The 14,004-nt window shown below is 53.9% G+C and overlaps 1 protein-coding gene across 2 annotated transcripts; it reads left to right on the forward strand.

Annotated features, from left to right (window-relative positions):
* The first annotated feature begins 274 nt into the window (after window positions 1-274).
* Window positions 275-11,449, forward strand: LOC102455771 (insulin receptor substrate 1-like). Of its 2 annotated transcripts, none has more exons than XM_006114650.5 (4): window positions 275-3,614; window positions 3,791-5,031; window positions 5,695-7,077; window positions 10,806-11,449. In XM_006114650.5, the coding sequence occupies exons 2-4, from the start codon at window positions 4,680-4,682 to the stop codon at window positions 10,811-10,813; spliced, it is 1,743 nt and encodes a 580-aa protein (XP_006114712.3). In that variant the 5' UTR covers window positions 275-3,614; window positions 3,791-4,679; the 3' UTR covers window positions 10,814-11,449. The 2 variants fall into 2 exon arrangements, with proteins under 2 accessions (XP_006114712.3, XP_006114713.3); XM_006114651.5 differs by having other exon boundaries at window positions 275-3,089.
* The last annotated feature ends 2,555 nt before the right edge of the window (window positions 11,450-14,004 follow it).

Below are 14,004 nucleotides of genomic sequence, written 5' to 3' on the forward strand. Positions count from 1 at the left end.
GCTTGCGGCGGCGGGCTGGGAGCCAGGACTCCTGGGTCTCCTGCCAGCTGTATGCCAGCTCCTTACCTGAGAAACCCACGGCACAGTGCTTCCAGTGCCGGGAGTCTCCCCGCAGAGCTGCCAGCCCTGCATTCAACCCGAGATGTACCAGCCCCCCCAGCAGTGTCATGGCCCCTAGCAGCCAGCCCGCCTGGGCGCTGCCCACCCTCGCCTCCAGCACTCCCCCCAGCCACAGCAGTGCCCCCATGTTGAGGCCCAGATGCCCCCAGCCCAGGTGGTGGAAGGGGGCCAGAAAGAGGCGCTGCCACTGGCCCAGATCCCAGACCCCCTGCATGCTGAGGCAGGTGTTTTCAGGAGGTCCAAGGGGGCGCAGGTACAGACCCACATTCAGGGCCACCAAGAGGAGGGTGGCAAGGGATGGCTGAGGCATGGACATGGCTGAGGCATGGACATGCCCCCAGTGGAGTGCTGGACAGAAGGGATTCCTGAGGCTCCGGGCAGGGGGACCCCTGGGCGGGCAGGGCATGGGGCTCCTCTGTCATCCCAGGTCAGAGCCTTTGTGAGATCACCTCTGATGTTGGGGCGCAGGGCATTGTGGGAAGGGGAGGGGGCAGTTCTGAGAGCAGTTGCCCCGAATTGTTTATCTCACCAGGAGCTAAGAATAAAACTTGTTCCTCGGCAGTTCTGGGAAACCGGCAGCAAGACCTGCTGTGAACCCAGAGAGCCAGGCTGACAGGGCTGTGGTTTATGAGTGAGGGGCACCAGCAGGGCTGGGCTGGAAGGGGCTGCATGTTGGGAGCGAGGGGCCTGCTATAACATAACTCCCCATCCAGTGACCTCCACTAATGTTTACGAATGGATCAAGGACTTGGTGGCCGATGGCTCACAGGGCTCAGCCCTGTGATAACAAATCTGTCTGGGCTGCACTATTTACTATAAACAATTCCCCATAGGTCCACCCCTGCTCCCCTTTCATGGATCCCTGCTGGTGCCACTCACTTCTGACCCACAGCCCCTGCTAGCCCTGCTCTCTCTTCTCAGCCCTACTAGTGCCCTGCCCTTCACTCCCAAACCACAGCCCCTGCCAGCCCAGTTCTGGGCTCCCCCAGCTTTGCCGGTGTCCCTCACTCCCAACCCACAGTCCCTGCGAACCTGGCCCTGCCCTCATTCCTGACCTGGAGCCCCTATGCAGTCCCAACCCCAGTCATGGACAGGCTGTGTGTTTCTTCAGGCTCCCCGCCTGGAGGAGGGGCAGCGAGGGGAAGACTGTGTGTATCTATTGCACCAGATCCCGCGTGAGCCTTATCTCAACTCTGCAAAATCTAACTGTCCTTGGTATTAAGGTGCAATTCAAGGGTGACCATGAGAGTTGGAGCTGGTGACCTGCATCCAGCCACGCTGGCAAGCCAGCCTGCAAGGGGCTGCAGGTCAGCAGTGAGGGGCACGAGCAGCGCTGGGGATAGCCTGGGGCTGGCAAGGACTGCAGGTCAGGAGTGAGGGGCGCTGGTAGTGCTGGAGGGAGCCCAGGGCTAGGTTGGCAGGGGCCAGGGTTGGGAGTCAGGTGTACCATTAGGGGGCTGTCTGTTATGTAGTGTCCAAAGGGACCTTTGATTGTGCAGCGCTGGCCACTCATCCCCACCCCAACATGTGCCTGCATCCTGTGGCCTGTCACACCATGCTGCCACCCAACTCCCTGTGAGTGCTAGGGACCATCCCCCCATGTCAGCTCCTACACCTGCCTTTGCCATGTTATCCATAAAGTCTCAGCTATACTCCAGTAGTTCAGCTGGGATTTTGCCTGTCCAGAGTCTGGGAGAGGGCAGAGTGATCTTCCCCCATGAATCTCACCCCCATGTGTCCCAATCAAACCATGGTGCCAGCTGCCCAGTACCACTAACTCAGCACCTTCCCTGCTGGGCAGAGCTCCCAGACATCTGGGCATGTGAGTGCACAAGCACTAGGCCTCTCTTGCAGGGGACAGCTCTGCACCACTGAATATGCACCACTGCCCACTCACAGCCATGCTCACTTGCACAGCTGCCTACTCAAGATACACTGTACTTTGCACATGCACAATCTCTCACACAACTGCCCACTCACAGCCACACTGCACCAGGCACACACACACACAATCACATGCACACTCAGCCTGGCACTCACCACTGACACTGTCAGCCACCCAGCTTCACTCACAAGCACATATTCAGCCATGTACAATAACACTCACAATCACCCGCACAATCAAACACACATGCAAATGTGGCCATAAGATAATACATGCACCATCACACAGAGGCTGAGCCGCATGGCTGCATGTACACCATCACACACTCCCAGCCTCTTCCCCCTCCACACACAGTGAGTGTGATTCACAATCTCTCACTGAATTGCACACTTCTCCCCACCTCCCCCCGGTTGGCCTCAGCCCCTCAGTTGCCCCACTAGGGAGCCTTGCAGCAATTCTGGGGAGACCCTCACACAACCCGCCCCCCTCCCTCCGCCACGGGGCTCTCCCAGCCCTGGGCGCTGGGATGGAGCTGTGGATGCAGGGAGGAAGGGGTTAAGGGGGGGAGGGAGCCCCAGCTTTGCAGCTGATTGGATGAGGCATGTCCATATTCCACCGGCCAGGGCCCAACGCTGCCTCCCCATTCGCCGAGGCTCCAGACACCAGAACCGCGTGGCTGAGTCCCAGGAAGGGGGGCGTGGAATCCGCTTCACCAGGCGCTGAGATGCAGCCACCTCTGGGGCGGGGCAACCAGTTACCCAGGGACCCCTCGCCCGGCGCTGAAATGCAGCCACCTCTGGGGTGGGATGGCTGGTTACACAGGGACCCCTCGCCCGGCGCTGAGATGCAGCCACCTTTGGGACCGGAGGAGCTGGAGGGGGGTGTTTGGCAGCCTGCTGGCCTCCCCTCTCCCCCGCTGTTAGCCCTTTAAATCTTCCCCCTCCGGGATCCTCCCCCCCTTCTCGGCACAGCTATCAATCACCCTGCAGCAGCCGCATGGCACCGGCTGTTTGCCCAGGAGCGGTACAGCCAGACCAGGCGGGAGTCTCTTCTCGCCTCCTCAGGGAACCGGGCGGGGTCACTGGTGCGTGACAGGGAAAGGGGTCGGGGGAGCTTGGCCAAATTCCAGCCCCCTTGTTTTCCGTTTGTCCCTTCCCGTTTAAACCCGCCTTTGCCCTGCTGAAATCCGCTGCGTTTACACCACCCCTGCTGCAGTCCTGCAGATCCCTTGCATGGGTCCCCCCCATTTTTTTTCTCTGTCGAGTCGGAGGAGCGTTTGCAAGCCAGGTCCTGCTGTTTGCACCTTGGAAAGGAGGTGACAACCCCCAGGTCTATGGGCTTTAGGCACTTGTTTGGGTGGGGACAGCTGTGGCTCGCTCTTTCCTTTGCTGCAAGTCCCCAAAGAAACTCCCCCTCCGTGCGTTCACACGGTCCCTTCTTGCAACATCCAGATCTGGCCCCTGCCACAGAGCCAGACAGAGCCCCTTTGCTCCCTTCCCAGGGCTTTTTTCAGAGCATGAAAACCTGGTTCCGTTTTTTGTGAGGGTTTTTTGGACCAGGAACAGCCGGGTGATATAGGAAGAGTTCCTGCCGGGCTGCGACTGGTTTGGTAAATAGAATTTTTCCTTTCCTTGTTTGCATTGAAAGCCAGGCACTGGGCCTGAAATCCACGACCGCATAGTGTCTGTCTTGTGAAAAAAGTATTAAGAACATTTTTTAAATTGCTGTTGGATTTTATTTTATTTGTTGCAAATACCCATTTTGTTCTTTTTTCTTTTTCACCAGGGGAAGGAACCGGCGCCGTTGCGCTGCCCTCGCATTTGGCAACGTAGCAGAAAGACTCTGACCCAAACTTCTGCAGGAGATTCCAGACTGGGACAGAGAGAGATTTTTTTCAGCTGCAAAAAAGCAACGTAGCACCAAGTTTTGGGGCTTTTTCTTTCTTTCTTTTTTCTTTTTTTTTTCTCTTCGCTGGTATCCAGTTTTACACCAGAAGGGACAAGAAAACCACATGGAAAAAAAAGGGGGATGATTTATTTTTCTTCATGTGACTTCTATTAAAATCAAACCTGGGGCCAATTGCAAAAGAAGAAATTCAGACATTCTAATCCCAGTGCAATCAAGGCTGCAGCTAGGGCCTACAAGGGTGCAAAGCTGTTTTTGCAGCCACTTGAGATCGCAAAGTCTGTTTCTTTGAAAGAGTTTTGCAAAACACCCCATCTGCTCCAGAGTGCGTATGCCTGCAGAACACGAGAGGAAGCAGTGGAGAGTTTGTGACTGTGCATCCCTTGATGTTCACGGGCCACCGGCAGGCCTGTATCCAGCTGCATCTTCTTGCAGAGGAGTGTGGGGTGAAGGCACCAAACCTCTGGCTCCCAGCGCTGTCGGTCCTGACAGAAAGGAATCAACTCTGGGGAAGGAGATGAGCCAGGTGCAAAGAAGTGCAGAGGGTGCATGACATTTGTGGCACCCCAAAAGAGGCAGTTTCTGTGGCAGTTGCAAAAATGGGGTGCATGCCTTGAAATCCCTCCAAAAGAGGAGTTGCAGAGCACTGGTAGCAGCAAAACCCAAGCATCCCCAAACCTCTGGCCCCCAAAGCAGGCAGGTCGTGTTGTCGTCATAAACAGGGTAGGAGGCATGCCTTAATTCTCTGCCTCCTGCAGCTTGGCACACCATGGAGGAGCTGGAACCAGAGGGTGACCTGCCCACTGCTGACGTGTATCTGTGCGGGCACCTGCGGAAGCAGAAGTCGCTCCGGCGCCGGTTCTTCGTATTACGGGCACCCAGTGAGCATGGCCCAGCCCGCCTGGAGTACTATGAGAGTGAGAAGAAATTTCGGGCTGGAAGTGCCCGCCCCAAACGTAGCTTCCTCCTGGCCAGTGCCCTCAACATCAACAAGCGTGCAGACGCCCGACATCGCCACCTGATTGTGCTCTATGGTCGTGATGGCACCTTTGGGCTGGTGGCTGAGAGCTCTGAGCAGCAGGAGGCTTGGTACCATGCCATGGTGGAGCTGCGCGCCAAGGGTGAGGGCACTGGAGGGGGCAGCACAGATCTGTTGGGGAGATGCTTGTGTGGGCAGTGGTGCAGGGGAGTGAGTGACAAATACATTTGGGAAATCCACAACCAGGGAGAGAACCCAATAGTCCTGGATTTCCCCCCCCCCCCCCGGTTCTCTCCCCAGCTTTGGGAGGGGAGTGGGGACTAGTGGTTGGAGTAAGGGGAGAAGGGTCTGAGAGCCAGGACTCCTGGGTTCTGTTTCTGGACCCACAGGGGAATATTCCAGGAAGTCTCTTTGCTTAAATATTCAATTCTGTTTCCATCTGTTGACATCTCTCCGCCCCCCCCCCGGCCCCCCCATTTCCCAGTGTGGCCGTAACCCCCTTGGTTCCCATGGCAACGGTCAGTCGCCAGGATGACGTTGGTGGTTGCCACGGCACTGGGACATTTGGGTCTGTTTATTCCTTGCTCCTGCTCTCTCACCTGTGCCTCCCTGCTTCTGGTCATGTGCTGATCGTGCCAGCCCTGAACCCATATCCAAACACTGCCAGGGCTCAATGCTAGGGCCTGTGTAGTTCAGTGCCCCGTCTGAGGGGTGGCTGCATCTCAGCGCTGGGTGAGGGGTCACTGTGTCACAAGAGCAAGTCACGTTCCCCTGTTGACTCCTCCCTCTCCTCCCCTTCCCACAGGCCCGTCGCAACCAGGGAGCGGGACGCCGTTCCGGGAGGTATGGCAGGTGAGCCTGCGGCCCAAAGGGCTAGGACAGGCCCGGAACCTGGTGGGTGTGTATCGACTATGCCTGGCCACTAACACGGTGGAGCTGGTACGGCTGAATGCAGCCACAGCCTGCCTGGTGCTACAGCTGCTTAGTGTGCGGCGCTGCGGTCACTCGGAGAACTACTTCTTCCTGGAGGTGGGGCGCTCGGCTGCCACTGGCCCCGGCGAGCTGTGGATGCAGGTGGAGGACCTGGTGGTGGCCCAGCATATCCATGAGACCTTCCTGGAAGCCATGAAGGCTCTGAGTGAGGAGGGCCGGCTCCGGGGCCGTGGCCAGACCTCCGCCCCCATCTCGGTGCCACCCCGCCGCCTGCCACCCATTCAAATGCCGCCCAGCCAGGCAGGCTCTGGGCGCCATTCCGGGGCCAGCAAAGCTGAGGTGCCACCCAGCGATGATACCCTGGCCTCCTCGGACGAGGGTGGGTCGTCAAGCCCTGGGGAGGCGCACCCAGCTGACAGCCCTGAGGAGCGAGCCCTGGCCTCGCTGCTTCCCATGGCGCTGAGCAAGGGTGGTGCCCAGAGGAAGCCAGCATCCTACCCAGAGGGGCTGAACCGGGGCGCGGATCCTGGCTACATGGCCATGCTGCCCAGGGTGGCGCCCGGCCCAGGGGAGCCAGACTATGTGCCCATGAGTCCCGGCAGCGCCTCTCCGCCCCAGGGCGATGCTGGTGGCTACATGGTGATGTCCCCCAGTGAGACCTGGGTCCCTGAATACATGAACATGTCCCCACTGTGTCACTCGGCTGGCAGCACCCCCCTACGCTGCAGCCCCCTGCCAGGCACCCCTGGAGATGCCCTCTGCCCCTTCCACTCCCTTCCACGCTCCTTCAAGCACGGTACCCAGCTGGCCGGGCCCGGCTGCCTCTCCTCTTCCTCCACCAGCAGTGAGAGCTTGGAGGAAATTGCCTCCCGGGGACACTGGCCCCCCAGCTCCTTCCAGAGCCACGCTCCGGTCGTGCCCGCCGCACCCAGGAGCCCCGGGGAGTATGTCAGCATCAAGTACCAGCCCAGCCCAGAGATGGCCAAGATGAGGATGGATCCCAGTAGCCGCCAGCGCTGCTGCGTGGAGACCTCGGGGGGGCGGAGCACCTGGCCCGGTGTCCCCACTGCCTGGGAAGAGGCATCCAGCCCAGAGCCAGGACTCAATTATATCGACCTGGACCTGGCGAAGGAGGAAGTTGGCCCGGATGGGACCCCCCGGGTGGCTGGCAGCACCAGCCCCCATGCCTATGCCCGCATCGACTTCCACCGCTCCCAGGGGTTGCGGGGGTGCCAGGGTGGACAGGATGGGCCAGGTATGTGGTGGGGACAAAGGGCTGAGCAGATCTGCGGGATTGTGGGGGTAGAGGTATGGGGGATGCTGGTTTTTTCAAAGAGCTTTTCCCATTCAAAACATAGAGATTTAATTTATGCCCTGGTGGTAGGGGAAGGCTAGAGGTGGGCTTTGTGATCTGAGAAATATCTACCCTAGAAACTGCCATTTTTTGTTTGGATCACCCTTTAGAACCCTTTTTGGAAGGGGCATGTCACTGCCCTTTTATTCCTAATCATTCCATGTTCAATCACACCACAGGTGAGGCTTTGCATTAGAAACAGATGCTTCTTATGGGACAGAGATGTTCCCCTTAAAAACCGCTTTTTCTGGGGGGTCCCTCAAAACTCTTCTTCCCTGTCCCAGGTTGTCTCCTAATTGTATGGCCGTGCAAAAGCATCTGGGTGGCTTTATTCTGTCTGGAGGAAAGGAAACAAGAGAAATCGCCTGGAAGGGTTGATTTTTTTTTTTTAAATTTTAAATCCTCCTTTCTGGCTCTTTCATTCCGTTCTGCCTACCTGTCTGCAGTGTCCTCTGTTGTGTTATTGTATTCCCCCTTTCTCTACTCTGCTGTTGTTTTTACTGTCTTCCAACCCATCCAGAGCTCCATGTCTGTCTTTTCTTCAAGAATGTAAGAACGACCACACTGGTCAGACCAAAGGTCCATCTGGCCCAGTGTCCTGTCTGCCAACAGTGGCTAATGCCAGATACCCCAGAGGGAGTGAACACAACAGGCAATCATCACATGATCCCTCTCCTGTCATCCATTTCCAGACAGAGTCTAGGGACATCATTCCTACCTATCCTGACTAATAGCCATTGATGGACCTAACCTTCATGAATGTATCTAGCTCTTTTTTGAACCCTGTTAAAGTCCTTGTCTTTACTACATCCTCTGGCAAGGAGTTCCACAGGTTGACTATGCACTGCATGAAGAAAAACTTCCTTTTGTTTGTTTTAAACCTGCTTCCTATTAATTTCATTTGTTGACCCCCTAGTTCTTGTATTAAGGGAACAACTAAATAACTTCCCCCAATCACTTTTTCCACAGCACTCATGATTTTATAGACCTCTATCATATTCCCCCCCCCCCCCACTCCCTTTTTTTTTTTTCCCTTTGGTAAGCTGAAAAGTCTGAGTCGGGACCCATTCCAAACCCCTAATAATTTTTGTTGCCCTTTTTGAACCTTTTCCAATGCCAATATCTTTTTTGAGACGAGCTGACCACATCTGTACGCAGTATTCAAGATGTGGGCGTACCATGGTTTTATAGAAAGACAAGATATTCTCTGTCTTATTGGCTATCCCTTTTTTTAACATGCTAATATTCTGTTATCTTTTTTGACTGCTGCTGCACACTGAGCTCTACGCTGCAATATTAAATCGTATCTTTTTCCGATTTACTTTTGAAAGAGGTTCTTTTGAAATTTGGCGCGTCTACACAAAGCCAAATGTCTAAAGAAAGTGCTCTTTCAACACAACCCTTATTCCTCATAGAAGGAGGATTACAGGGATGGCGAAAGAGCACATCCACTTTTTTGAAAAAATGTCCTTGGACATGGCAATACTTTTCCAGGATACCACCGGTATCCGAAAAAAGCAGTGCAGTCTAGACATAGCCTGATGTTTTCAGAGAACTATCCACAGTGACTCCAAGATCTCTCTCTTGAGTAGTTATAGCTAAATTAGTCCCCCTCATATCATGTATATAGTTGAGATTATTTCTTCCAATGTGCATTACTTTATCAACGTGAAATTTCATTTGCCATTTTATTGTCCATTCACTTAGTTTGGTGAGATCTTCACAGTTTGCTTTGGTCTTACCTATCTTGAGCAGTTTAATATCTGCCAATTTTGCCACCTCATTGTTTACCCCTTTCTCTAGATCATTTATAAATAGGTTGAATAGGATTGGTCCCAGGACGGACCCTTGGAGGACCCCACTAAAAATTTACCATTTATTCCTACCCTTTGTTTCCTGTCTTTTAATCAGTTATCAATCCATGAGAGGCACTTCCCTCTTATCCCATGACAATTTACTTTATTTGGTGAGGGACAATTTACTTTATTTGTCAGAAGCTTTCTGGAAATCTAAGTACACTGGATCTACTGGATCCCCCTGGTCTACATGTTTGTTGACCCCCTCAAAGAACTCTAGCATGATTTCCCTTTACAGAAACCATGTTGACTTTTCCCAACTAATTATGTTCATCTGTGTCTGACAATGTTGTTAGTTACTGTAGTTTCAACTAATTTGCTCAGTACTGATGTTTGAGTTACTGGTCTGTAGTTGCCAGGCTCACCTCTAGAGCAGCATGCTCTCTAAGCTTCACTGCCATGCACAAAAAATGTTAGGCCCTCCCAACTTGTCTGCAGAGCCGCACAGGAGCACGCACAGTGAGTGGTGCTGGCGACGACGGCAGTGGCCTGGTGAGCTCTGGCGGGGCCGGGGGCTGGCCTGACCCTCCTACATGCTCCGGCTGGCACTGGGGGTGGTTGGGATGCCGCAGCCCAGCTAGGACCAGAGCCAGTGTCAAGCAGTGGTTGGAGCCGCCCCATGGTAGGAGGTGGCTGGTCGGGTGACCACGGGCGGCGGAGCCAACATGTGCGGGGAGTGGGGTGGCTGGTTGGCAGCCCCGGGGACCGGAACTGCCATGTGTCGAGCAGCAGCTGGTTGGGTGGCCCCAGCTGAGAGCAGAACCCCCATGTGGCAAGTGGCAACTGGACAAGCGGTACTGGCCGGGATTGGAGCTGCCAAGTGGTGGGTGGCTGTGGCAGCTGCTCTGGGCTGGGGCCAGAGTCACCAAATGGGGGGTGACAGTGGCAGCTCCAGGACTACAGCACCAGCCTGGTGGGCACCTGCCAGCCAGCAGCCCTGGCACCCTTACCTCGGGAGCTGTCGGCCACCCGGTTGGGAGGGCTGGGCAGTGCAGCCCCAGCTCACCCCTCGTCCCCCCAGTTGAGGGAGCCCTGTAGCCCAGCCTGCTTCCCTCCCCAGCAAGCAGCTTTCTGGGGGGTCAGGCAGCCCAGTCCTGGGCCCACCCCCCTAAAGAATCAGCAGCCCAGCTCCAGCCTCCCCCCAGCAAGGACCTGTCACTTCCCTGACCGCTCAGCCCCGCATCCTGAATTTCCCCCTGCTCTGAATCCTGCAGCCCCTGCCCCTGCCCTGATTCCTGTATCGCAGGGTTATGCTCCTTGTTAATTTTCCCTTGGTTTGGTATTTTTTCTTTTCTAAGTGTGTCTATGTGCGTGTGCACACACAATGTCAATGTGGTGCACAAGTCAAAACTCACTCTGCTCACAGCTGGGAAATCTTAGCAGAACACTGCTCTAGAGCCCTTTTTAAATATTGGAGTCATGTTCGCTATCTCCCAGTCATTAGGTACAGAAGCTTCCTTCTCTGTCCCTGGGCCTTGCAAGGGAAACTGAGTCTCATGGCTTCTTTGTGGTCTGTGCATGTGAGCATTCAGGGCTTGTTATATTTTTGGGGGTTGGGGTGGAAAAGGTCTGGGAAATCCTAAAAATAGCAATTTAATGTAAATCCCATCTCCTTTGCCTCTCCAGTAAGTCACAGTGTCTCAGAGCTGGGTGAGGGGTAACTATGCAAGTGGCTGCCCCGCCTTAGAGGTGGCTGCATCTTTGCACCGGGTAAGGGGTGGCTGCATTTAGAGCCTACCCTCTGTTAACACCTTTCTCGGCTCTTCCTTTCAGACTGCTGACCCCTTCGCTTTGAGAGTCCCCTGGCTCGGGATGGCCTCCCAAATCTGCATGTCTGCACCCCAGAGCTGGTCACATCGGGGAGCCTCCTGCCAGATATCTTGTGAATGATGCATGTTGGTTTCCTCTTGATGAGCTGTGAACCCCACTAAGTGCCTTTGTTTTCAGGGTGCAGCTCCATGGGGGGGCGAGAACTGGCCAAAGACAGACTCAGACTCATGTTTTGGGGGTTGGTGCCCCAGTCATTGAACCAAAGCCAATTCCTTACTCATTTTCAGGGGGGCATCTCCTTGGCTTTCCACCCCTTGGGGCAGACTTCAGGAGGCCTTCTGGGGCGGAATGTCCTTATTTTGGGGGATTTGTCTCCTTTCTGTTTTGAGATCACCTCTTTGCATCCCTCCTGTGTTGCCCCATCAATATTTTGGTGCCTTCCTGTCCACCCCCAGCCTGCCTGTGTTTTGGGGTATTCGTGACTGCCCCAAAGTCTCTGCCCCTGTGCCCACTGGCTACGTCTACACTGGCCCCTTTTCCGAAAGGGGCATGCTAATTTTCCAGGTCGTAATAGGGAAATCCGCGGGGGATTTAAATATCCCCCGCGGCATTTAAATAAAAATGTCCGCCGCTTTTTTCCGGCTTTTAGAAAAGCCGGAAAAGAGCGTCTACACTGGCCCCGATCCTCCGGAAAAAAGCCCTTTTCCGGAGGATCTCTTATTCCTACTTCAAAGTAGGAATAAGAGATCCTCCGGAAAAGGGCTTTTTTCCAGAGGATCGGGGCCAGTGTAGACGCTCTTTTCCGGCTTTTCTAAAAGCCGGAAAAAAGCGGCGGACATTTTTATTTAAATGCCGCGGGGGATATTTAAATCCCCTGCGGATTTCCCTATTACGACCTGGAAAATTAGCATGCCCCTTTCGGAAAAGGGGCCAGTGTAGACGTAGCCACTATGTTTTGCTCCCCACAGTGTAGAGGGAGGGAAATCATGTCCCCTCCCAGCTCCCAGGAGTGCCCCATTTTGGGGACCCTGCTGCACCCCAAAGTGATTGTGGGGTCATGCCTTTTGAAAGGAGAATTTGAGGTTCACTATGTGCTCAGTGGGCACCTAGGGCAGAAGAATCCCCCTCCCCCCCCCCCCCCGGGATTGCACAAGAAATGGTTGGCTGGGTTCCTACCCTGCTTCCAAACCCAATTCCCCTCTGCACCCCAAATGCCCCAAATCTGCTGTTGCTTGCAATTGCACCCCATCTGGGTCTTTTTTTTTTTTTTTTTGCACTAGGTCTAAAATGGTTCATTTGAAACCAAGTAATTGATGGAGCTCACTCTGCGGCTGGGTGGAGGTAGTTTTATTATGAATCCAGCAGCCTGTGGGATCAGGGCTGCTGCATGTTCAGTGTGCTTTGGCCCACTCCCCTGTAGGTTTGGGAATGCTGAGCTGCCGGCGGAGCCTGCTTCAGGGAGGTGTTTCTAGACCCCAGAGCATCAGCCCTGTTTGTAACACTTGGGGTAGTGGAAGTTTTGCTGCGGGGTGATGCTGGCACTTGGCGAGATGGAGGAGCGAGGCAGGAGGGAATTTCTGCAGCATTAAACTTTCTCCGAGTGGCGCGGTCACAGCTCTAGATGGGGGATTGTTTGGAATCCTTAAATCCTGCCTCCTGATGGCGGGATCCAAATGATCTTGTTTCTGTGCCTGGTATGACATCTGCTTTTGCAATGAAGGGAGTTTTGAAATCCACTTTGGGAAGGTTTCGTTTCCTGTTGCCTGTTCGCTTTGCAGGATTTATGACAAATGAAAAGTTTAGAAACAGGAGTTAGATTCTGTTGGCCACCCAAGGCCCTTGGTGGGGAATTTGGAGCGCTAGGAATCGCTAATTCCTTCTGTGCTAATAAAGCCTTTTGGTTGTTACTTGTGTCAAATCAGCTGTATGGGAAAACTGGGGATTGACATAATTTGAAATATGCTCAGAGTTGATTTTACAGGCCTCTCCTGTGTGCCTCATCTCTCCCGGGCCTATGAAAAATGGCCATCCATCCCATGTGTTCAAGAGTCGATCCATTTCTGCGGCTTAAGAAAATTTTGCAAAATTATTCTCAGCTGCTGGGAGTTCATTTTCCTTCTCCTAAATGTAATTTATGCCTGAGGGGTGTTTGCAAAGATATTTCCAGCCAAAAAAAAAAATCTTTCTCAAATGAAGAGGTGTTGCAAGTTTAATTTATTGTCTTGGGCTGTTGGCAAATACATTCCCCAGGAAAAAAAAAAAGGATTTCTAAACATGACAAGATTCAGGTGCCAATTTGGCTAACTTAGCTTGGCTTAAAAAAAAATCTATCTCATAACTGTGTCCAGTGTTTCCTAAGGCGGCAGCTGATTAGGAAAACAGCTTTTGCATTCAGTGTTTAGTTCAAAATAATTTTGCAGCCCTACTTCATTTACAAAATAAATGTCTTCAACTGAAAGGAGTTTCAGAAAAATATAGCTATTCACACAGATATATATATACACACACACACACATCCTCAAAGCATTGGCGAGATATAGATATATACAAATCTCTGTACATTTTAGAGAGTTTGTGGGTCTGTGTGCAAGTCCATTTGTCCAAGAGCTCCTTCTAAAGGGTTAGTGCTAGGACCAGCACACTTAGTTTGCTGCTTACTCTGACCCTAACTTAAAGCAAGGTCAGGGTTTGGTTGTGCCAGGACAATGGGTTGTGCCTGGAATTTGATTGTTTTCCATAACATGGAAAGGGAAGGGGCTGAGCAGACCAATGCGATACATTCATCACTGGGGGCAGCAAGTGCAGGGGACACTAGACTACAGAGTGACCGCAGGAGCAGCTGCACCACTAAGAGAGTGGTCCCCCCCATGATGCCCCCCAGAAGATGCATGCCGCCCCTCCCCCCACACAGATACCAGGACTGGGAATCCTAGACGAGCCCCAGACCAGGTGCAAGGCAGGGGGCAGCTGAAGCCTACCCGCCCTCTTGGATCAGTAGCAGGATGGAGAGGCTACTAGAGCCTAGGGCTGACTCCTGGAACACTCCTCACAGGCTGGAGGGGAGGGCTTGCTGAGCAGTGCCCACCCCCAAGAAGTTGGAGGCTGGGTCCAACTCCTGAAGCTCCAGGCCCCAGGGAGGAGCTGCTGCCAGAGCAGTGCCATTCTCACTACCACAGGCAACCTTGGTAACCTCCGCTGCCCT

The sequence above is a fragment of the Pelodiscus sinensis genome, chromosome 22 (genome assembly GCF_052426305.1).
Source record: "Pelodiscus sinensis isolate ZL-2025 chromosome 22, ASM5242630v1, whole genome shotgun sequence".
In the NCBI taxonomy this organism is placed as follows: Eukaryota; Metazoa; Chordata; order Testudines; family Trionychidae; genus Pelodiscus; species Pelodiscus sinensis.